This window comes from Chiloscyllium punctatum, chromosome 7, assembly GCF_047496795.1.
Source record: "Chiloscyllium punctatum isolate Juve2018m chromosome 7, sChiPun1.3, whole genome shotgun sequence".
Taxonomy (NCBI): domain Eukaryota; kingdom Metazoa; phylum Chordata; class Chondrichthyes; order Orectolobiformes; family Hemiscylliidae; genus Chiloscyllium; species Chiloscyllium punctatum.
The window spans coordinates 96,929,927-96,955,473 of record NC_092745.1 but is presented as its reverse complement, the minus strand read 5'-3'; the positions used below and the strand labels follow the sequence as shown (position 1 = coordinate 96,955,473).

The 25,547-nt window shown below is 39.0% G+C and overlaps 1 protein-coding gene across 2 annotated transcripts in view; it reads right to left on the bottom strand.

Annotated features, from left to right (window-relative positions):
* Nucleotides 1-6,270: 6,270 nt before the first annotated feature.
* dmap1 (DNA methyltransferase 1 associated protein 1) overlaps nt 6,271-25,547 on the bottom strand; it is a 78,840-nt gene continuing 59,563 nt past the window's right edge. Inside the window, exons 8-11 of one of the 2 annotated variants that reach the window (XM_072574404.1) lie at nt 24,222-24,293; nt 15,837-15,909; nt 12,904-13,199; nt 6,271-6,864 (exon numbers count right to left, since the gene is read on the bottom strand). In XM_072574404.1, coding sequence (XP_072430505.1) covers nt 6,805-6,864; nt 12,904-13,199; nt 15,837-15,909; nt 24,222-24,293 — 501 coding nt within the window. In that variant the 3' untranslated portion in view covers nt 6,271-6,804. The remainder of the gene's footprint in view (nt 6,865-12,903; nt 13,200-15,836; nt 15,910-24,221; nt 24,294-25,547) is intronic. The other variant, XM_072574403.1, reaches the window with a different exon arrangement.

The window sequence follows — 25,547 nt, the reverse complement described above, 5'->3', positions numbered from 1 at the left end:
CCTTTACATCAAATGATAATGACTTTGATGTTAAAATGTTCCAATTAAAAGGCAGTTAAAAGGTGGTTCAAGGTACTTTTGTACAATTAATTCATTCAATAAACTGTGCCACAATAAATTAGTCCAAATTACGGGTATTTCTTTTCACATTTCAAAATGGCAAACACCTAGACAACTAGTTTATATTTTACATTTGGCATATAAACATTATAGAGGTTTACAAAATTATGAAGGGCATGGATAGGGTAAATAGGCAAAGTGTTTTTCCTGGAGTCAGAGAGTCCAGAACTAGAGGGCATAGGTTTAGGGTGAGAGGGGAAAGATATAAAAGGGACCTAAGGGGCAACTTTTTCACACAGAGGGTGGTATGTGTATGGAATGAGCTGCCAGAGGGAGTGGTGGAGGTTGGTACAATTGCAACATTTAAGAGGCATTTGGATAGGTATATGAATAGGAAGGGTTTGGAGGGATATGGGTGGGGTGCTGGCAGGTGGGACTAGATTGGGTTGGGATATTTGGTCGGCATGGGCAGGTTGGACCGAAGGGTCTGTTTCCATGCTGTACATCTCTATGACTCTACAAAGCATCAGATAAACCAGCAAACCACTGGCAGGTTAAATATTCTTGACAATAAAATCATTGTCAAAATCAACATTGAAAATGTTCAAACTGTTAGGCATAATTACAAAATTAAATCATAATTATTCTATAAAGTCACATTGCAAACATTTTTCTAAAATGCAACATATCATGCTGTTGTACTATAGCACCTTCTAGTGGCAGGATTCAAACTTTCCCACTACCACCACAACTGTTACAGCTATAAGTTAAAAATAACAACACCAGGTTATAGTCCAACAGGTTTAATTGGAAGCACTAGCTTTCGGAGCACCGCTCCTTCATCAGATGGTTGTGGAGGACACAATTGTAAGACACAGAATTTATAGCAAAAGTTTACAGTGTGATGTAACTGAAATTATACACTGAAAAATACGTTGATTGTTTGTTATGTCTCTCATCTGTTAGAATGACCATATTAGTTTCACTTCTTTCATATGTAAATCACAAAACCTTTTTTTAAAGTTACACTCTCAGGGTAACTTTAACAATTGGTGTCAGCCCAGATAATATGCTGAAAGTGTTCGCCCCCTGTGTGCTGCTGTCTGTGCCATAATGTTTAGACTGATTCTAATCTAAAAACGAGTTCAGTCTTACATAGATTCATGCAGTTTTTGAGCAAAGTACAATATAACTCTGCAAGTACAAATTCACACCACAAATGTATATATGTGCGTGCGTGTGAGACAGAGAGTGTGTGTATGTGTGTGTGTATCTGGGGTGGGGGGTTGTGAGTGTTTGTGAGAGAGTGTATATGAGTGTAAAGGGGTCTAAGCCTGTGAGAGGATGCATGTACGAGTGTGGGAGTGTGTGTGTGTCTGCAGGAGTGAGTGTGTGTGTGTCTGTGTAGGAGTGTGTGTGTGTCTGTGTAGGAGTGTGTGTGTGTGTGTCTGTAGGAGTGTGTGTCTGTGTGTCTGTCTGTGTAGGAGTGCATGTGTCTGTCTGTAGGAGTGTGTGTGTGTGTGTGCGCGCGCGCGTGTAGTGCAATGGTGGTCACCTGTAGTGTGACATGAATCCAAGGTCCTGGTTGAGGCCCTCCCTATGAGTACCAAAATTAGCTATCAGCCTCTGCTCGGCCACATTTCGCTGCTACCTTACCCGAAGTCCACCTTGGAGGATGGTCACCTGAAGGTCAGAGGTCAAATGCCCTGGACCACTGAAGTGTTCTCCACCTGGGAGGGAACATTCCTGTCTGTTGATTGAATTGGCACCGCACAACATCTGGTGCCATAGCCTCTGTTTAGTTTCACCAATGTACCATGCCTTAGGGCATTCTTGCCTGAAGCGTATGAGATAGACAACGTTGGCTGATTCGCAAGAGTACCTGCTACATGCATGGTGGGAGGTGTCCCCAAATGTAATGGTGGTATGCATGTCCACACACTGACATGTCTTGCAGTACCTACTGTTACAGGGTTGTATGGAGTTGTCCTAAAAGCCGAGCAGTTTGCTTCAAAAAATGATCTGTTTGAGGTTTGGTGGTTGAATAAAAGCGAGCAGTGGAGGCGTGGGGAAGGTCTTGGCGAGATGCTCATCCTCATTGAGAATGTGTTGCAGGCCGCAAAGAACATGTCATAGTTTTTCAGCTCCTGGGAAATACTGGACAACGAAGGGTACCCTGACGTTTGCAGCACGTCTGTCTCCTGAGGTCATTACGGTTCCTTGCTGTGGCACATCAAAACTAGTGATCAATGAGTTGAGCATTGTACTCCATTCTTATGAGGGCATCCTTGAGTACTTCCAAGTGCCAGTCACGTTCCTCCTCATCTGAACAGATCCAGTGTACACATCGGGCTTGTCCATGGTGAGTTTGATGGTGGGATGAAACTTGTTGATATCACTGTGTAGTTTTATCAATGAGTCCTCGCCCTGGGTCCAGAGGAAGAAAATGTCATCAATGTACCTGGTGTATAGTGTTAGTTGAAGGTCCTGCATAGAGAAGAAGTCTTGTTCGAACCTGTGCATGAAGATATTGGCATACTGGGGTGCAAATTTGGTCCCCATGGCTGTTCCATGTGTCTGGATGAAGAACTAGTTGTCAAAGCTATAGCTATATAACTTATAATTCAATTAATCAGTTACAATTAATTGGGAAAATATAACTGTGATAAATGTAATGCAAAATATTAATGAACTTGGGAGCAAAAACATCCAGCAAGAAATCAACATGCTAAACATAAGATTAGCACAACTCTCAATGCACACAGCTCAGGGAAATTTGGCTCCATCATTATTATGCTTCCAAACCCATCACCATCCTCTACCAATACGAACATAGCTAAAAGCAGATTTCCATTTTGACTACATTGGAAAACACACATTTAACACAGTGGTGTACAATTCTTTATCACTGACCTTTCCCCATTTATCTGCCGCTTTGCTGCATTTGATGTCTTAGCTGCATCTCTTGTCGTTTACACCTTTTTGCTTACACTATAACACAAATGTTCTTTTTTAGGCTAAGTAAACTCTAGCAATTTTCATAAAAATAGAAATATTACACGCAGGCAATGATTGCATCAGTTCACCTGCTAACCTTCAGTCTATGCCTTCAAATTTACACCAGAAATGTGCAATATTTGGATCTCAACACTGTCTACAAGGATTGCCAGCAGCAAAGGTTAGTGCATAATTTTTTTTCCTGAGCAGTGGAAATGCTGCCCAGATTCTAATGCTATTGCCCTAAGTTGTATTCTTTGTATACATAATTTTAGACATATAGTTAACCAATATTTCTCAATGTTTGATACTTGGTCCATATGCTTACAAATTTATTTGATACTTCCAAAACAAAATCTGAGAAATATAAGACTGTACCTCTTCCTCAAAAAAAATCTCATGGATTTTTGGAGTCAGATGTTCCAATTGCAACATAATATATATTATAACATTAACTGATTTACCTTGATTAAATAACTTGAATTGCAGTTTTATTCAAGAATTATAATACAGGGAGCAATATTTTCAGTTCTGAATTCCATGATCGATTGCTTTAAGTCACATATTTTGTACAAATAAGCAAAGAGATAGTGTGAAACCACCATTGCACTTTAGATAATACTGGTCAAAAATGAAGAGGCGTGTGTAGAACAGATTACAGGATGGGAAGAATTTACCGAGAGAAGATAATGGAGCACGTGATGGGAGGGAACCACAGGTACAATGTTTATGTTGGGAACTTAATTTTGGATCTAGTTAATAGTGAATAGAAAAGAATTAATAGTTAATAGAATCCCTTGTATGGAAACAGGCCATTTGGCCCAACAGGTCCACACCGACCCTCTGAAGAGTAACCCACCCAGACCCATTCCCCAACATTTATCCCCAACTAATGCATCTAACCTACACACCCCTGAACACCATGGGCAATTCAGCATGGCCAATTCACCTAACCTGCACATCTTTGGACTGTGGGATGAAACCAAAGCACCCAGAGGAATCCCACGGAGACATGGAGAAAATGTGCAAACTCCACACAGACAGTGGCCCAAGGCTGGAATCGAACCCGGGTCACCGGAAAATAAAGGACCACAGACGTGAATAGTTAGCAATTAAAGAGTAATCATGGGAGCCAGAGGGTTGAATCATCAAAGAAATGGCGAAACATCACTGGAATCCCATAACAGAAGCAAAGAGTCATAGAGATTTACAGCACGGAAACAGACCCTTCAGTCCAACTCATCCATGCCAACCAGATATGCCAACCCAATCTAGTCCCACCTGCCAGCACCCAGCCCATATCCCTCCAAACCCTTCCTATTCATATACCCATCCAGATGCCTTTTAAATGTTGCAATTGTACCAGCCTCCACCACACCCTCTGGCGGCCGATTCCACACGTGTACCACCCTCTGTGTTAAAAAGTTGCCCCTCAGGTCTCTTTTACAACTTGCCCCTCTCACCTTAAACCTATGCCCTCTAGTTTTGGACTCACCCACCCCAGGGAAAAGACTTCAATTTTTATCCTATCTATGCCCCTCATGATTTTGTAAACATCAGCCTCCGATGCTCCGGGAAAAACAGCTCTCGCCTATTCAACTTCTCCCTATAGCTCAAATCCTTTAACCCTGGCAACATTCTTGCAACCTTTTCTGAACCCTTTCAAGTTTCACAACATCCTTCCGATAGGAAGACCAGAATTGCAAGCAATATTCCAGAAGTGGCCTCACCAATGTCCTGTACAGCTACAACACGACCTCCCAACTCCTGTACTCAACACTCTGACCAATAAAAGAAAGCATACCAAACGCCTTCTTCACTATCCTATCTACCTGCGACTCCACTTTCTAGGAGCTATGAACCTGCACTCTAAGGTCTTTTTGTTCAGCAACACTCCTGAGGACCTTACTATTAAGTGTAAAAGTCCCACTAAGATTTTCTTTCCCAAAATGCAGCACCTCTTAAGCTCACATCCAATCATTTATATAAATGACGAAAAGTAGTGGACCCAGCAATGATCCTTGTGGCACTCCACTGGTCACAGGCCTCCAATCTGAAAAACAACCTTCGACCACCACGCTGTCTTCTATCTTTGAGCCAGTTCAGTATCAAATGGCTAGTTCTCCCTGTATTCCATGAGATCTAACCTTGCTAAACAGTCTCTCACGGGGAACCTTATCGACACCTTACTGAAGTCCATATAGATCACATCCACCAGTTGGCCTCATCAATCCTCTTTGTTACTTCTTCAAAAAACTGACTCAAGTTTGTGAGACATGATTTCCCATGTACAAAGCCATGTTGACTATTCCCAAGAAGTCCTTGCCTTTCCAAACACATGTACATACTGACCCTCAGGATTCCCTCCAACAACTTGCCCACCACCAACTTCAGGCTCACTGGTCTATAGTTCCCTGGCTTGTCCTTACCATCTTTCTTAAATAGTGGCACCACGTTAGCCAACATCCAGTCTTCCGGAATCTCGCCTGTGACTATCAATGATATAAATATCTCAGCAAGAGGCCCAGCAATCATTTCCCTAGCTTCCCACAGAGATTTAAGGTACACCTGATCGGGTCCTGGTGATTTATCCATTTTTATGCTTTTCAAGACATTCAGACTTGCTCCTCTGTAATATTGACATTTTTCAAGATGTCACCATCTATTTCTCTACATTTTATGTCTTCCATTTCCCTTTCCAAAGTAAACATGAATACGAAATATTCATTTAGTATCTCCCCTATCTCTTGTGGCTCCACACAAAGGCTGCCTTGCTGATCTTTGAGGGGCCTTATTCTCTCCCGAGTTACCCTTTTGTCCTTAATGTATTTATAAAATCTCTTTGGATTCTCCTTAACTCTATTTTCCAAAGCTATGTCATGTCCCCTTTTTGCCTTCCTGATTTCCCTCTTAATAAACTTGAAATATTTTTTGGAAACAAAATTGAGAAGTTAATAGCCTTAACAACTTAGGATGACCAAGCATGCAAGTTCATTAAATCAAAGGAAAAACATGATGGAAATGTTGTGTCTGGTAATGATCCAAGCAAAACTAATACTATAACTTGACAAAAATATTAGAGGAAGAGTCACACAACAATGAGTTCACAAGATGTCTGTAATCCCCCTTAACTCTAAACTAGCAATCTAAAGAAACTATTACATGTCAGACAGGGAATTCTAATACCAGACTTCAAATGATAGTGAATATTGCAAACATTTTTTTTAAAAGTCATTTATTCTATATTGATATTTTCTCCATTACCATAAATGTTTTGTAATTTTTGTACACTTTCTAGTAATTTAACATGGCATATATTTGTAATCTTTCTTCGTCAAATTGAAAATTTGTAATAAAAATAAGATCATGCGAGTGATCTTCACTCAGTGATAGCTTCATTGCCCTGTACCAAAGAGAACAAAACCTTACAAAGAGAACATAATTATACAAATATTAAAAGCACTGTGATCCATTTTGTGAATAAATTTGTCTCATTAATGAAGTCCTGTTAGGGTATTGTAGAACTTCTCTAGGAAATGGTCTAGCCGTTTTGTTTTGATGTTATGGAGAAGGTACTTGTTACTTCCTAACCACCACCAGATAATTTATCAACAGTATGTTCACTGATGTGCCTGATTTCCTGGGGTTCCGGTGGTGTTTTCTGAATAAAATGCAGGAGCATAACCGCTATGTGGTGAGAGATCCGTTTAACCACATTTTGTCGACTTCCTAGCCTTTCAAACGAGTTCACGGTTTCTTCAATTTCTTTACTGAAGAACAGCTTGATGCAGATTCTCTTCGCTTCCTCTGTAAAATCAAAAATCAGGATGTAAGATAGCATCAAACAATTTGCATGGCCAGGAACATCTCTAAATTAACTCATAAAAGTCAGACACCAGCTAGAAATGTGATCTTAAAACAGTAGCAATGAAACAACACTGCCACACGAATAACTACTTTCTAAGAAAAGTGAAGATCGCCTTTCCACACTGACATTTTCGACAAAACAAATACATTAATTGGTCTACCAGTATGGTTCAAACAATGGAGGTGAAAAAGTGACTAAGACCCATAAGACATAGAAGCAGAAATTGGGCCATTCAGCCCATCGAGTTGCTCTACCATTCAATCATGGCTGATAAGTTTTTCAATTACTGGATTAGTGGTGCTGGAAGAGCACAGCAGTTCAGGCAGCATCCAACGAGCAGCGAAAATCGACGTTTCGGGCAAAAGCCCTTCATCAGGAAGGGCTGAAGGGCTTTTGTCCAAAACTTCGATTTCGCTGCTCGTTGGATGCTGCCTGAACTGCTGTGCTCTTCCAGCACCACTAATCCAGTATTTGCTTTCCAGCATCTGCAGTCATTGTTTTTACCTGATAAGTTTTTCAACCCCATTCTCTCCCTGTAACCCTTAATCCCCTTGACAATCAGTCTTAAATATACTCAATGACCTAGACTCCACAGCCTTCTGTGGCAATGAATTCCATAGATTCACCACTCTCCAGCTGAAGAAGCTTCTTCTCATCTCCATTCTAAAAGGTCTTCCTTTTACTGGGAGGCTGTACCCTCAGGTCCTAGTTTCTCCGACCAATGGAAACATCTTTCCAACATCTACTCTGTCCAGGCCAGAGTATTCTCTAAGTATCAATAAGATCCACCCTCATCCTTCTAATCTCCTTCAAGTATAGACCCAGAGTCCTGAAACTTTCCTCATAGGTAAGGTTTTCATTCCTGGGACCATTCTTGTGAATCCCCTCTGAACACGCTCCAGGGCCAGTACATCCTTCCTAAGATATGGGGCCCAAAACTGTGCACAATACTCCAAATGTAAATGATAATTAATAATAATGCATGACAATTAAAGGAAATCTCAATTCATCTGGGATGCATGATGGTCACCATAAGCTTGTTCACATTTCATCTAGGGTATTATATCTGCTGGCACCTCAAAACAGTCAAAACAGTCAAGCATTGTTTCAACTAACATTTTCCCTAGAAGGATTTTATTTCAGAACCTTTGCCCATCTGGAAATGCTAATAAATGGACCATATGCTGCAAAATTTCATTATCTGTACCATAAATGAGAAAACATGGATTCTTGTTGGCAATTCTATCACACAGCAAAGCTTCCAAAGTAACATACCTTTCCAGATTTTAAAAAAAAGATGAGTATAAACTAGCAAACACTAAAGAAACAGATATTAAGAAGAAGTTCTACAAATACAGTATATAAAAGGAAGAGAGTTTCTAAAATAAAAGCTGGTTCCTCAGAGGATGCAGTTGGGAATTAGGAATGGGAAACAATGAAAACAACAGACTTTTAACATATGTGTTTGTCTTCACAATAATAGAAAATTGCAGTACAGAAGGGAGAGAGGAATTAAAATAATTGTTACAGAAGAAAGAATTTTACTAGTAGGACTGAAGGTTAACAGGTCCCCTGTACTTGGTGGCCTACAGTCTTAAAATAAATTGGAGAAATAATTTAGTTGCAATTTTCTAACATTCCAGATCCTGGAAAGATCCCAGCTGATTAGAAAATTGCAAATGTAATAACCTTATTCAACAAATAAGGAAGACAGAAAGCAAAACACCATAGACCAGTTAGCTTTGTCAGCGTTTAGAAAAATGAGAGGCATAAGATTTAAGGATGTAAGCCATGCTAACAGGATGTTTCACCTCATGGGGAAATCTAGGGGGTATGATTTCAGAATAAAGGATCCAGTTAAGATGATACTGTGGATGCATTTGTTCTCTCAGACGGTTGTGAAGGCCATGTCTTTGAAGATATTCAAGGTTGTGATAAAGTTCTGAATTATAGAGAAGTCCACACCTTTGGGAAACTGGCAGGAAAGTGGAGTGGAGACAAAAGCAGATCAACCAAGGTTTTATTCAATGGCAGAGGAGTCTTAAGGAATTGCATCACCTATCCCTATTTCACATTCTCTAATTTTTATCCAATACTGGATTTCAGACATGCAGTCCAACAAAACAGATGCAGTGGAAGGGTAAAGGTTTACATGGTTTCTGACATTAGATTCTCTGATGCTGTTTTTGAGACATTTGAAGGATTCCAGGCACAGCCATGTGGGACTTGAATGAGAAGCCTGGAATTGATAGATTAGACAGGAATAGATCCTGGCAAAGTCAGTCCCACTCAGTTGGATAATTGAAAGGTGAATGGTATGTTCAACCAAGTCAAAGGCTACAGACGGGAGATCAAGATTATTTTTGTTTATCGAGAGCTCTTCTTGAGATTTACTCAAGGGCTACTTTTTAAAATGAACAGACTTATTACAACGAACACATAAATTAGAAGCAGAAGTAGGGCATTCGGCCCTTCAAGCCTGGTTGGTTCGCTCAGTTGGCTGGATACACAACACCAACAATACGAGTTGAGGTCACCATGAAGTTTTCTGAAAATACAAGAACTGACCTAATTGTGGTAGCTGGGTAACTTTTCAAGCATTTGAAAACATGAGGTGCTTTTGCATCTTCTTCTCAACTTCGTCTCTTGCTTGAGAGGTGGTCACCCTCAGATTAAACCACCACAATCTATATCTCTCTCTACTGCGAGAGCAGTCCTGTGTTCCTCAGGAATATGCTGACTTTATGTTTTGAGTACTGTTTCAAATACATTAAGGATATGGAGGAACAGTCTACCACAATCATGAAAGATTCATTTGTGAATTTGACACAGGCCATTGCTGTGAGAAGGATGAAAATGAAACTAGAGATCTGTAAATGACGTTTGAAAGAAAAATGGGTATGCATTTGAAAATTAGTAACACCTTCCAGGACTTTGGAAGGAAATTCAAATTGAAGATTGGGCAATGGTTTGTAATGAAGAGGAATCAAAGGAGTTAGTTTTAGTTTTATGTTAAATCTTTATGCATCTCTCACAAAATGCCTCACTTGTCTGCTGGATATTCTTTGCCAGTTAAAGTTTGAATGTTAATTAGAGAGTTTAAACATACAATAAAATTCTAATTTCCCTGGTAATACACCAGTGTTTTTCAGATTAAACAACTTGTCAAATCTCTCCTTGCATCACTCTCAAAGTAGATACCATGTTACGCATTTCCTACATTAGCTACCATCTTCTTTCTCCCATTCGCTAAGAAAGTCTACTTTTAAACATACAGAGATCCATTCAAATTCAAGAACCTCAGCCCATTCTTACTCCTGGATTAACCCTTCTACCCTCTTTTGAAAATGATGCAACGACAGTGCTACAGAGATAGGACTGGAGAGTGGGACTAACTGGGTAGCTCTTTCAGGAGCCGTTACAGACACAATAGATCAAATGGCTTCCTTCTGTACGGTAAGATTCCAGATTCCAATTCAACTTGCCCGACATGCACATTAAAGAGGTTTAAAACAATTGGCATTTCCAAAGGTGCAAAACAACTCAAAGTTTTCAAACAGTTGAAGAATTACCAAGCTACTGTGATTAGGTCAATTCTTGTTTTTTCAAAGTACTGGCAAAATTGCATTTTTGTGAGGTACAAGGGGAGGTAATGTTAAAAACAATTTTAGAAGCACTCTAAAATGGTTGTACAGTGAATTGGTTTGACCTTCAGTCTTATTCTAATCTAATGCCATTCTCGTTGTTTAATCAGCCAGTAAAGGTCAGAGCTGTATTTAACATTTTAACTATTTTTTACATCACTGAAAATGGCTTGCAGGATATCTCCACTTCCAAATTTTCAAAAGTGACATTCTGTATGATTTTATGCTGATTGATAAAACATATATAATAGGGATCTATTAATATTCTTTAAATATACCAAAAAGTGCTATTCAAGAAGATTCAAGTGCACATCTGGCTTCACTAAAGGAGGATGAGTGCCCAAATCATGGAAGATAAGGCAATTTTGACTGTCTTCTACTGGGAGAACGTGAGGACTGCAGATGCTGGAGATGAGAGCTGAAAATGTGTTGCTGGAAAAGCGCAGCAGGTCAGGCAGCATCCAAGGAGCAGGAGAATCAACGTTTCGGGCAGGAGCCCAAAGAAGGGCTCATGCCCAAAATGTCGATTCTCCTGCTCCTTAGATGCTGCTTGACCTGCTGCGCTTTTCCAGCAACACATTTTCAGCTCTGTCTTCTACTGGGTGCAAACTAATTTGAGGAAATGCTACTTGATACACTTGGCAAAGAAAACCAACAAGAAAGTATACATTAAGTACCCTGGCACTGGCTGTCTTGGAAAAACCACAAGATTAAAAGCAAAGAGTGCGTTAAGTTGAATCTGACCCTTTTGAAAATAGCCTGCAAAAGTGACAGACATGAAACAGAAGTGAAGAACTGTTGGCATTAGCAGAAGTTGTTACAGCTGCTGAGAGGAATGCAAGCTTTCTGAATAGGTCTGGTCTTTTAAACTTTTAACTTTTATATTTCACTCAAAAAATTCCACATTTTCTACAATCCCTGTGGTTTAACAATTGTGTTGGCAGAGAACATGTGGGTGTTAAGCATACAATTAATTAGCAACTCAGACTTCATTTTGGCTTTCATTCAGAACCTTTAAGATCCTAAAGCTCTTCTGTATAACAAATTAGGAGCACAAACTTGTAAACACTCCACAGAACAGCTCATTGAAGCAGGACATATACTGAATTAATGTTGTTTTTGTGAATTTTTCTATGGCAGCACATGTCAACCTAGCAAACTGACAAAAGCTAGCCAAAATGCTTCAAAGAAAGCTGAAAATGCTAAAACAGACCTGCATTTGTGCTTTAGATCATGTAAAAGACACAAACTGTAGTGGAGACATGGAGTTGTGCGTTATGCTCAACATTCAATTTTAGCAAGATCCTCCTATTATAACATTCTGTTCCCTTTGAAATTGCCAACTGTCTTCCCGATCACCTGAACTTATATGTACCATTTATGCATGAGGATCCCCAAATACCTCTGTGTTGTCATATTCTCCTGGCGCTTTCTATTTAAATAATATTCAGCTCTATTCTTCTTGTCAAAGTGCATAAGCTCACATTTGACCACATTATAATCCATCTGCCAAGTTTTCACCCACTCCAGTCAACCTGTCTGTATTTCTACATAGGGTCTGATATCCTCACCACTCGTCCTCCCACCTATTTTTCTGTCATCTATAAACTTGGCAATCATGCATTCACTTCACTCATCCAAATATTAATACATTTTGAAATAATTCTAGCCAGCATTGATACTGGTGGATCTCCATTAGTTACAGGGTGCCATCTTGAAAATGCCACCTTCATCCCAACTCTGTCTTCTATCAGATAGCCAATTTTCTATCCATGGTAATACAATACTCCCAAAACCATTAATTCATCTTATTAAGTAGCCCCATGTGTGGTACCATATGGAAGTCTTTTAGAAGAATATTCACTTTGTTCACTTCAGCTTCTTTTTTCAATTTTATATGTTTAAAGAAGCTCTTGCTTTCCATTTTGAAATTACTTGCTACTTTGTCCTCAAAGTCAATTTTTCCCTTTTAAGTCATCCGTTATTACTTTTTAAAACTCTCTCAATTCTCTATCTTACTGCTAATCTTTGCCACGGTCACAACTGCCTCATGAAATTGTCTCTTTTGGAAATCCAAATATATTACATCTATTAGCTCTCCTTTATCAATCTTGCTTATACTTCCTCAAAGAGCTCTAAACATTTTGTCAGGCATGACTACCCCTCCACGAAGCCATGTTAACTCTGCTTGGTTATATTTTAAATCTAAATCTAAATCTGTTTTTAATATGACCTTTATAATAGATTCCAACGTTTTCCCATAGTAGACATTATTATTTTGTTAGCCACATACAAATCAAAATGTTTGCTGAACATTTTCAAATCAGTACTTACCGAGTTTGGTGTGAGAGGTGCAGCTCCAACAACATCAATGAATTGATCTTTTCCTTCCCCCTTAATTTCTTCAGTACTGGTTCCCACAGTTCCCATTGGTCCATCAATGCCAAAACCTTCTCCTGATGCCAAGCTGTTTGTCCCTGCCTTTGCCAGTGCCTCATATCGATGTCTTAACATTTGAAGCTCATATTCACAATTAGCATATGCCTGCTTCAGTTCATACAATAACACCAAATCACTGCGGAGTTCATTGAACATGTGTACAATCTCTTCGGTAGGCATTGGGTTTAGATCTGTAAATCATTATCAACCAAAATATGTCAATACTTTCTTAGCATCTAAAACAATGAGAATTTATATAAATACTGTTGAAAACATGACATAAGGAGGTTGTTGTAAGATAATAAATAGCAAGGCATGGTTTATACCAGTCTTGCAACACTCTTAGGTTAGATCTGTATCTGTATTTTATTACAATTCAGTGATGGTAGTGTTATACTTCAGAAATGCAGCCACACAGACCTGTATATCTTCTCCTTAGTTGACTTACTATGAGTGTAGTAATGCCTTTGTTACATCAGCTTCCTTCTGATATTGATAAAACCTCGTAAAATGAAAATGTCCTCACAAAATGAACAGTACATGAGAATCATCATTTGTAAGCAACAGTGGTGTAGCAATCATCACAGTGACGTTGAACAAAAGTTTTTGTTTGCATTACTGTAGTGGTTCAATAATCTATCTGGGATTACTGAAGAAGGAAAATAATCAACAGTGTACTCACAAATTTCTCTAAAACTATTAAACACTTCAAAGTGATACATTTCCTCTTATTCCAGAACAAAACAGAACAATATAAAAATTCCTTGAATTGTTAGATAGGTTTGACACACGCAAGCCGAAAAGTCAATATGTCAGAACTTCTGACTATCAATTAAACTGCCCGAGAGACTCAACAGCACCAATGTTCTACCATTCTGAACAAAGAACTATATGTTGATTTTACACATATTCATTTTCTATAACACAACAAATAATATTTTACAGTGACTTACCAATATCTATTATTTATCAAACCAGCATTTTATTAGTCAGTATGCCCATACTAGTGTGTTTAGTATTGAAAACCTTTGTGAAAAAAGTTGCTTTAACAATTTGTTCTCCATATTTTTCTTGAGTCAGATTCTACGATTAAAAAAAAATATGCAGCCTGGCAGCAAGCAGTCATATCCTACTGATTAAATGCAGAGGTCATAGGTTGAAGCATTTTAATCAAAGCATTCGAGCCATTTATTGGTGAAGACTCTCTTGAGATAAAAAAATGTATTGCATTTTGTAATATTTTTTAGGGGTTGAAGATTTATTTATGGATCACCTGAAAGATGCAACAGTGTTGCTGGTAACTGCCCTGAATAGCATACAAGTAACTATTTGTACACTGCAATTATGTGACAATGGATGCGTGACTACATGATTCTGTATATGTGATTCATATCATTCCTTAAGGGCCTTAACATATACTGTTGACCATCAACACCATACAATTTGTTTTTCCTTAGGAAGGAAAGATTTCAGAACATTTTGCCACCCATGTCAGGTTTAGTGTGACAAGATACAGGGCAAATTTATGCACACAGGCTGGTATTTCAATAATATATTCAATGCAGTAGGAATCATAGGATAGTTGTGGATTGTGAAAGTCTATTATCACAGTCTCAGGACATCAGTGCAAGAGTTCTTCAGAGTGGTATCCTAGAATCAACCACCTTCAGCTACCTCAAGGACCTTCCTTTCATAAGAAGTTCAGAAATGGGGGTGTTCGCTGATGATTGTACAAGGTTCAGCACCATTTGCAACTCCTCAGATACCGAAGCAATTTGTGTCCAAATGCAGTAAGACCTAGACAACATCCAGGCTTGGGCAAATAAGTGGCAATTAAAATTTGCACCACAAATATCAGGCAATTACTATCTTTAATTTGAGAGAATCTAACAATCTACCCTGATATTCAATGACATTGCCATTACAGAGTCTCCACCATCAACATCCTGGGGATTGCCATTGACCAGAAACTAAACAGGACGAGCAATACCAATAACGTGGCTACAGCTGCAAAGGTTAGGAATTAAGGCAAGTAACTCTCCTCCTGCACCCCCAAAGCCTGTCCACCAATCATAAGGCACAAGTCAGGAGTGGAATGGAATACTCTCCACTTTTCTGGACACTCTCGTCCACAACAAGCAGCCAACTTGGTTGGCACCCTATTCATCACCTTCAATACTCAATCACTCCCACCACCAGCACACAATGGCTGCAGTGTGTACTCTCTACAAGATGAACTGCAGGAACACACCACAGCACCTTCCAAACCTGTGACCACCACCAGCTAGAAAGATAAGGAAGTAGATGGACACGAGCACCACTTGCAAGTTGCCCCTCCAAGCCACACCCAATGTCACTTAGAAAGATATTGTATTCATTCACTGTCGCTGGCTCATAATGCTAGAGCTCATTTCTTAACAATGTAGGCATACCTAGCCCCTGTGGATTGCAGCTGTTAAAGGTGGTTCACCAGTACTTTCTCAAGGGCAATGGGTGTCATAACTGCTGGCCTTGCCAACAATACCACAGACCATGAGTAAATTTTTAAAAAATGAATGTCTCACTCGCTCCCTTTTAGATGTTAAAGAGATGTTACTGCGCCTTCAAAACTACTGAACATAACAGCACCAGATTTCCTTTTCTCAGCAATTATCTCAAAATGTATTTATTTGTTTCAGAACATCCCTTTCCTTTACATTAAATAGTCACTGACACAATTTGACTGGTAATATACTGTTCAAAATTCATTGTAATAGCGTGATCAATGTGCACATACGTCTTTAGCAGAAAGTAATCAATAAAATAATGATATCCATTTCTTTGCTTACCAACTCCCAACTCTGTCAGCATCTGTTCAATGGCTTTAATCTTCTTCTGTCCAACTGAGCTAGGTAGTTTCATCTAAATACAGAAAACAAGAGAAATCAACAATGTGACAGCAAGTTCATTAAAATTAGTTTACTGCAATCATGGAAACAACCACCCAAATTATTCCAATGGCAAATAACCATAGGCTTCTTTTAAATTTGATATTTTTCCCCATTCTAAAATATAGATGTTTTAGTAAACACAGTTTAAAAACTGATTTAAGTAACAGATTAAATTCCATTCACAACAACCAATGCAGAAAGAAAGGCAGAGGAAGTATAACAACTTTTTTTTTGGAAGAGAGATTTCAAACCAAATTACAAGCAGGTAATTGCAAATACAACTGGTTCTTTTTGAAAAGAAATGTAAATTCCTTAGTGATTAAAATACTCATCTATTTAAAGTATTCATACACTTTTCTAAATAAACATTGGGATGATGTTCTATTGCTTGTTACTTTTTCCTATCTCCATCCTAACACTTTGCAAAACAAGCAAATGTTTTGGCAATGTCTTTCAAGCGGAGATAGTCCCTTTTGACATATTATCAAGGAAGTGCAAGCGACTTGGTGGTGTGCAATTTTCTATCATTTTATACCTATTAGAACTGAAGGAAAAACATCTCAGTTATTTAAAAAAAATATTGTATCCCTGATAAACATCAGGAATACAAAAGTGTTTTTTTTAAGATTACTTACAGTGTGGAAACAGGCCCTTCGGCCCAATATGTCCACACCGACCCGCTGAAGCGCAACCCACCCAGGGCCATTCCCCTACATTTACCCCTTCACCTAACACTACGGGCAATTTAGCATGGCCAATTCACCTGACCTGCACATTTTTGGACTGGGAGAGGAAACCCACGCAGACACGGGGAGAATGTGCAAACTCCACACAGGCAGTTGCCTGAGGCAGGAATTGAAGCCGGGTCTCTGGCACTGTGAGGCAGCAGGGCTATCCACTGTGCCACCATGCCGCCCATATGAAGTATGCTGTTCCCTCCTTAATTCATAATCTCCCTGAATGCACATTCTCCTTTCTCAATCTCTTCCAGGACATTCTATGCATTTCTGTTTTTAATCTGTGGCATAGCTTATAAGAGCAAGAAGATTATGTCGGAGCTGTACAGAACTTTGGTTAGGCCACAGCTTGAGTATCACATGTAGTTCTTCACCAAACTGTAAGAATGATGTGATAGCACAAGAAATGATACAAAGACTATTCACCAGAATATTGCCTGGGATTGGACTGAGATGGACCGCAGTGGTTCAAGAAGGCAGCTCACCATCTTCCCAGGGCAACTAGAGACAGTCAATAAATGCTCGCCAGCCAGCAACGCCCAGAAAAATGAATTTTTAAGAGTGGAGCAGTTTAGCTATGAAGAGGCTGGATAAGCACAGGTTGTTTTCTTTGGAGAAGGTAAGGCCAACAGGGGAGCTGACAGGTGTAAATTTTTGAGAGTAATGGACAAGTTGGCTGAAAGCTGCTATTCCCCTTATTCGGTGGGTCAATAACAAAGGAGGTATAATTTCAAGGTAAAGGTTGAGAGAGATTGGAGGAAATTTTTTATTCACCAAAAGGATGCTTGGAATCTGGAATGCACTGCCTAGAAGGGTAGTTGAGCAAGGAAACTTCACAACATTTAAAAAATAGTTGAATAAGCACTTTAAGTATCAGAACATTCAAGGTTATGAACCACGTGGATTATAGATGAGGAGTAGTTTTTTTTTTATTAATATAGACTCAAATGAGCCCAAAGGCCTTTTCTGTACTGTACAATTCCATGAGCAAAAGATAGCAAAGGGGCACATAGCAATCCTGCATTCCGCTTTCAGAAGTGCTGTATTTCTGGCACAGAGTTAAATGCGTATCCACGAAATATTTCTGTTAATCAGTTGAGATAGAACTTTCAATCCTCAAAGAAAAGAATTCAGTTTTAATTTTAATCCTGAACGGTATTTTTCCTTTGAATTAACTCAGAACTCTGCAAGCCCATATAAATTCACTAACCATTATTAAAGACTTCACTGCTGCAGAAGTACATTGGAGTGTGTGGCTCATTATTGAAGGAATTTTTATCTTTGACCCTGCAGGAATTCCATCACATCACACTGATCTGCTGCTCATATTTTAGTCCTCAATGAGTTCTATTCACATAATACTGAAATTCATACTGATTTGCGTTGGCTCTTGCCTTGCAAGGTTTCCAATTCAAATTTCTTAATATTTTCACTCCTCCCCATTTCAGTAGCCTCCACAAGCATTACAATCACCAACCCTCATCATGAATTCACCCTTTCTTAATGCTAGATGTACACACTATCCTCCTTTTGTCCTATCATTGTCAGTTGCGCCTTAGTTAGATCCAAAATTACAGAAATTTCCCCACAAATCTCCAAATGCCCTTTCACTTCCCACTCTTTACAATTCTCCTTAAAACCACCTTGCTTACAAAGCTTTGGGATCCCCTCCAAATACGTCAGCTTGTTCAATTTAAATTTTTTTTCTGATTACCTCTTTGTAAAACACCATGGGATAATTTTTTTTTACATTTAATATGTTACATAAATGCTACTTATGCAGAGTGCTTTTAGGATGCAAGACCCTCCTCATACTTCTTAGTAAGTTCCTAATTTCAGGCGTAATGCTGTAAGAGTTATGCAGTGGGCTTTGATACTAAAGGCTGCCAGGTCTTCGCGGATAGTAAAAAGGATACCCTATTTGAAACTGAAGACCACTTTCACACAATGGCATAGTGGCAAGGTGCATCAAAATCTGGCTTCCCAAATCAGCATCAAGTTTCTGAGGTCAAATGCGTGGCCAAAAATCCAACTGCAGAAGGATCTATACCAGATGGGTTACAGCTGAATGGATCCAAGACTAAAGTTCCTTGCAGTGAATTTTGCTTGCACTGTCGGGAGGGTTAATATAACTCGGTGGGGAACCAGGAGAGAATATTAGAAGGTAATACTGGGAGCACAAAAAGCTCAGAGAGGCAAGAGAAAATAGCAAGTTAGTCTGTAGAGTTTGAGTAATGGACAAAGTAATGAAGTCTAAATCAGGGTTGCAACGTGAATGCATGGAGCATGGAGTTAGAGACAGAGGTTACCATATGGAATGATGTGGTTGTGACAATAATCATCATGAATGAGACCTAGCTCAAGGAAGGACTAGTCTGGATGTTAAACATTCCGAATTGCAAAGTGTTCAAATAGACCGAATAGGGAAAAAAAAAGAACAAGGGGTTCCTTCTCTGCATTTTTAGCCAAGGAGAACATCACAGGAATAGGGAAAAAAGTTTCAAAGGGTTTGAGAACAGAATCAATTTGACGAATGCTAAGGCATAAGAGGGTACAATAACCTTGCTTAGTGTAAACTATAGATCACTAATTCACTAGATTCGATGACTAACAGCACTCAGATGGCCAAAAAATAAGGATTATGTTTACGCAGAGCCAATAATTTCAGATAAAATATAGAGGGGATCATGTGACTTGTTCTAAAGCCTGCCCAGCAATGGGTTGGGTGATATGTTTTAGATAAAGAGGAGGCCTGGATTATTGTGCTGATAAGGTGGTGTTAGGTGCTCATATTTGGAAGCTTTATTTATAGTGGTTGCATTGCTAGTATCCAAAGTTCCAAGATGTTAAGAATGTTGAGATGCAAACAGTAATAATTTAAACTGTCCATTCACTTTCAAGATTTTGGAAGGTAAAATTCAGATGCGAAATGTACAATAAATGGAAGAACCCTTTACAACACTGACATACATAAGGATCTGAGTGTACAGGTCCACAGATCCTGGAAAGTTGCAACATAGGTAGGCAAGGTGGTCAAGAAGACATACAGCAAGCTCACCTTTATTGACTGGGACATCGAATATTAAAGTTGGCAAGTCATGTTACAGCTGTACAAAACTTCCTGATGAAGGGCTTTTGCCCGCAACGTCGATTTTACTGCTCCTCGGATGCTGCCTGAACTGCTGTGCTCTTCTAGCACCACTAATCCAGAATCTGGTTTCCAGCATCTGCAGTTATTGTTTTTACCCTGTACAAAACTTTAGTTAGGCCACATTTTGGAATACTGCATGCAACTCTGGTTGCCACACTACGAGAAGGACATGGATGCTTTGGAGAGTGTGCAGAGAAGGTTTACCAGGATGTTGCCTGTTCTTGAGCGTTTTAGGTATGAGAAGTGGGGTAAGCTCAGATGATTTTCACTGGAAAGATGGAGGCTGGGGAGTGACCTGATAGAGGCCTACAAATTATGAGAGGCATAGGTAGGGTGGATAGTCAGAACTTTTTCCCCCAAGGTGTAAAGGTCAATTACAAGAAGGCACAGGTTCAAGGTGAGAGGTGGCAAGTTTAGGGAAGATGTGCAGGGAAATCTTTTCACACTGAAGCGGGTGGGTGCCTGGAACAGACTGCCAGTGGAGGTGGTGGAAGCAGACACGTTAGCAACATTTAAGGCGTTTCTGGATAAGACACACGAACAGGAGGCAAATAGAGGGATAGATATCATGCTTGAGCAGTAAGTACCAGGCCTAAATTACAGGCAACATGGCTCAGGGGTTAGCACTGCTGCCTCACAGCACCAGAAACCTGGTTTCAATTCCAGCCTCAAGCGACTGCCTGTGTAGAGTTTGCACATTCTCCTAGTGTCTGCTCCAGGTGCTCCAGTTTCCTTCCACAATCCAAAGATGCGCAGGTTAGGTGAATTAGACATGCTAAATTGGCAACAATGTTCAAGGATGTGTAGGTTAGGTACATTAGTTAGAGATAAATGTAGAGTAATAGGGTAGGGGAATGGGTCTGGTGGGTTACTCTTTTGAGGGTCGGTGTTGGGCCAAATGGCCTGTTTTCACACTGTAGAGAATCTATGATCTATGATAAAGATTAAGAATAAAAACAGGCTTGGATGGCCAAAGAGCCTTTTCCTCTCTGTATTTTATTGTATTGTATTATTATATTGTTTTGTATTATATTGAGATGAAAGAAAATTGGAGTCTTGAGGGCTGTTTATCTGTATTTCTACCTGGACAAGGCCCTTGGTATTCAGGTTGCCATGGAGATGTGCTTTAGGAGGAAAAGGTTTTCTCAGATATCTCAGACTCTTAGACAAGAAGTCTTTCAGAATCTAGGAGAAATGAAGCAACCAGAGGTTGAAAAGTCACAATGCTTCATCACACAGGAATGCAGGTAGGTAGGACTTTACGATTGGATCAAAAGATCAAATTATTCTGAATTCAAACAAAACTAGAACAAAATCACATAGCTCATACTACAGTAAGAATCTTCAGGGGAAAAAAATCCTCACTATCAAAGACTGGAGTTAAATGTTGATCAGGCTGGGAGAATAAACTCCTCAGAACACTGAGTCCACATAAACAAAATGACTACTTTAAGAAAAGTACTTGTGAAATACTTTTGTATCGATTTTAAAAGTAAAAGGAGAGAGTTCTGTTCTGTAGTTCCAAGTAAAGCTGCCTCCAAAAATATTGTTTTGCCAACTGCTTTTAGTAAAAATCTTAAAATGTGCAATCTTCTAATGTTATTCTGTCAGCTACCAATGACAAGCTTGAATTTCTTTTTCCTTCAAAGTTATTTGTCTCTACTGGTGTCACAAACATCTGCACTGCTTATTAAAAAATATGTGAAATGTCTGAAGGCTTTTCAAATTCAGCGGGCATAGCTAGTCTTTCTTCTATAAAGGGAGCACAGAGGAAAAGATGACAATGCAACAATATGACAACTAAACCAGAAGAGTTATACAATTCATCAATAATTTAGCAACTTTGGTTGCTATAGAACAGGTTCAAAATCAGTACATGTAATGCCAGTTCTAGGGTCTAGATTATGAAACTCATCTAAAATTTTCTTTCATGATAATTACTCATTCGGCAATAACAAAGATCATTTTACTACAAAACTATTCAGCAAATGAGTCTTTACCTTTACCATCCCCATATACCAACATTTCTATTGTTTGCAATTAACTGGTTTGATTACTACTAATTAAGAAAAGTAAGAATCAAAATTCCCCACAAAATAGGTCATAATTACATGGTCAAACAATAAAAATACCTGGAAAAATTTCAAACTTGGGAAAGAAAATGGCCACTTAAACAGTTTTAAAATTAAAGAATCATTCCTCAGAACATTTGGTATTTCAACTGAATGAGTGCTTCTTTAAAGTCAACCCAATAAACAAATTGCAACATGTTAGCCTATAAGAACTAATGCATTATTAAAAGTATTTGAGTAATATATTACTCATTTTGATGAAATAAATTTTGCATACAGACTGGCCTGCGTTCATCAGTCTTTAAAACAAACTGGCATGGGTGAGTTTTCACATATGAGTTTCAAATCAGCAATATAAATCATAAAATGTTGGTAATGATAGTAAATTAAAATACACTTTAGCTGTTGATACTATTTAATAAATTCATCCTGTACATTACTGAGGCATGGAACACCTTGTTCTTAAATAGGAACTCTTTTTGCTGGACTATCAAAGCAGCTATACAGAAGTACCAAAATTACAAGCATTCAGCATTGTAAGTGACGTAAATTGTAATTTCATGCTGCCTGACACCACGAACCAATGATCTTACCTCCACGAAGAGTATAACCATCGTACAGAATCTCTGATTATCATAGTTTACAGACCTAACTAACAGCTTTCATACCACTTCAAGCCATTATTAATGCATTTAAAAGATGGCAATAAGACGTCGGTTTAATTAAGAAAAATAATGGGAAGAAGGGACTCGGACATTGGTACAGTCACACTACAATTAATAGCATGCCCTGGTCAACTCATCAGAATGCTGATTCATTATTCCCTCATTATCCTTAGGCCCAACACACCCAAGAACAGAATTTTGTTTTAAAAATAGTAATATGTATCAAGATTTCCTTTAGACTCTGACTTCAGAGAATCCAAGCAAACAGTGGGTTTAACCATGACAAAATACCTAACCCTGCTGTCCTCGATACTAATAGAAGTTACAAACAAGAAATGTAAACTGTGATTACTACTGATACCACTTTCCACAATCTGGTAGATTTGTTAGACAATTTAGCCTTGAGCTACATTTCTCATTCATCGATTGACTACAGAGACTAAAACAGAATGGAGACTATTGACACGTGAACATCTTAAACAAATCCATGCAGAACTTTCTGACCTTCAAGAAGGCCCCACCCATAACATGAACCAAATTGAAATTTGAATAATCATTCCTTTCCTGTTATTTTGCATGACCGGGTACAAGCAAGTTTTCAGTGTTAATGTGTTTTAATCCTACTAAATCGTGCCCTAGTTTTCAGATTCCAGAATGTGCAATGAAATAGTAAAGTTTAAATAATAGCAAGTGCTTTAGTATACATTTATTTTGCTAGAAATCCATCTCTGTATCATATTAGCTATACTGGAAATACAAAATCAACGCATGAGTGACTGGTATTACATTTGCTCAAGGCAAACTACTTTATAAAAAAAAAGCTTTATTTCATGTTAAAGTTTATGATTTAACTACGTTTGCTTCTGTGAATTAGATTATTCCACTGAGTAGGCTATCATTTTTGCATTTCTTCACTATTCTTAGCTTCTGCTGACATTTAATTGCAACTGTGGATTAGTATGGAGGGACAGTCATTTGTGATTCAAGTTTAGGGGAGGGGTATTCATAGAGGGCTGATAAAATGATCTGAATTGCCGGAAATATTTGGTTCACAGTCATCAATACTCTGGACCACTCTTTTATTAAAACCTCTCTCTCTACCTGGCTCGGTCAGAACAGAAGAAATCACCTCACAAGAGGGCAATTTTCTTTTATTCACTCATGGGGATGTGGGCATCGTGGGCTGGTCAGCATTTATTGTAATCTCCATTAGTGCTGTCAATGTGCTTTTTTGTTTCTAGTTTCTGACAATGAACAGACAGTAAATGACCCCAGCTGAACTAGAGACCAGGGTCTTCCCAACAGAATGGAATTAAGGTGTACATTGATTACTGGGATGGGAAGCAATCTACTTAATGTTTTTAAATATAACAAGTTTTCCAAACTCTCTCCATGAGAAAAATGGTCAATAAAATCCAAAATTATGATAAGCTAGGCTTAATGTCCAAAACAAGTTATCATAATTACTGCTATTATTAAACTAGTGCTTTACTTATCCGCTATTTGTAGTCAGGTCTGGGAAAATGATATCAAGTAGAGCCCCAACTGAGTTTATTTTACGTTTGCATTGCTAGCTCAATTCACATACACAATACCTCAAGTCAAGATTACTCATCTTCTGCAATTTAAAAATGAAACAATATTTTTAAAAGTCTTACCCTTTGACTGCGTAATGTGACACCTGCGGACTTGAAGTCTGGAAATTTGATGCCTGCTGTTTCTGGTACAGCCTATAAAACAGGAATAGGCAGGATATTTTGATACAGAAGTACGACAAAGATGTAGAAATAAGTAAAACAGGTTCTGGGTACCACACCTTTTGTATAAGAGAGTACATCATTTCTCTTCTTTGGGATTATTACAGCATCAATTAATTACCTTTTATTTATAAAATGTAGCAGAGAAAATTATTATGCATAGAACAGCAGAAGATTCTAGTCAATGTGGCAATCACTAATTAACTTTTGATTAGTTAACTAAAAAAAATCTCCAGCAGCAATTCTATTCAGATCTGCAAAAAAAATGCATTAGCATGTGTTAACTGTTTGTCTCACTTGTTACAACACTATATACTTCTGGCACAAATTAAGTATAATACAATTGCAGAAATCCCTAAGAGACACACAAAAAACACTTTCTTAAAAGCCTCCAGTTTACCAAAATTACCAAATATTTTTAGTCCATGGAAAATAACATGAAGGATTTTCAGTGCAGTAGTCAAACAGTTCAGAATTTGCATTGCTTATTCACATTTGTACAATCTGTTCTCGAGTCAGCTCAAAGTTACTGCCAATATTATATTATATTATATGTGACAAAAGGAGATCATAGACCGGATTACTTCCTATGGGCATGTACCTCCTAACAGGGAGAAAGTGAGGACTGCAGATGCTGGAGATCAGAGCTGAAAAATGTGTTGCTGGAAAAGCGCAGCAGGTCAGGCAGCATCAAAGGAGAAGGAGAATCGACGTTTTAGGAATAAGCCCTTCTTCAGGAATGAAGAGGGTGTGCCAAGCAGACTAAGATAAAAGGTAGGGAGGAGGGACTTGGGGGAAGGGGCACTGGGAATGCGATAGGTGGAAGGAGGTGAAGTTGAGGGTGATAGGCCGGAGAGGGGGTGGGGGCAGAGAGGTCGGGAAGAAGATTGCAGGTCAAGAAGGCGGTGCTGAGTCCGAGGGCTGGGACTGAGAAAAGGTGGGGGGAGGGGAAATGAGGAAGCTGGAGAAATCCGCATTCATCCCCTGTGGCTGGAGGTTCCTAGGCGGAAGGTGAGTCGCTCTTCCTCCAGGTATCGTGTTGCCATGGTCTGGCAATGGAGAAGGCCAAGGACCTGCATGTCCTTGGCGGATAGGGAGGGGGAGTTAAAGTGTTCAGCCACGGGACGGTTGGGTTGGTTGGTGCGGGTGTCCCAGAGGTGTTCTCTGAAACATTCCGCAAGTAGGCGGCCTGTCTCCCCAATGTATAGGAGGCCACATCGGGTGCAG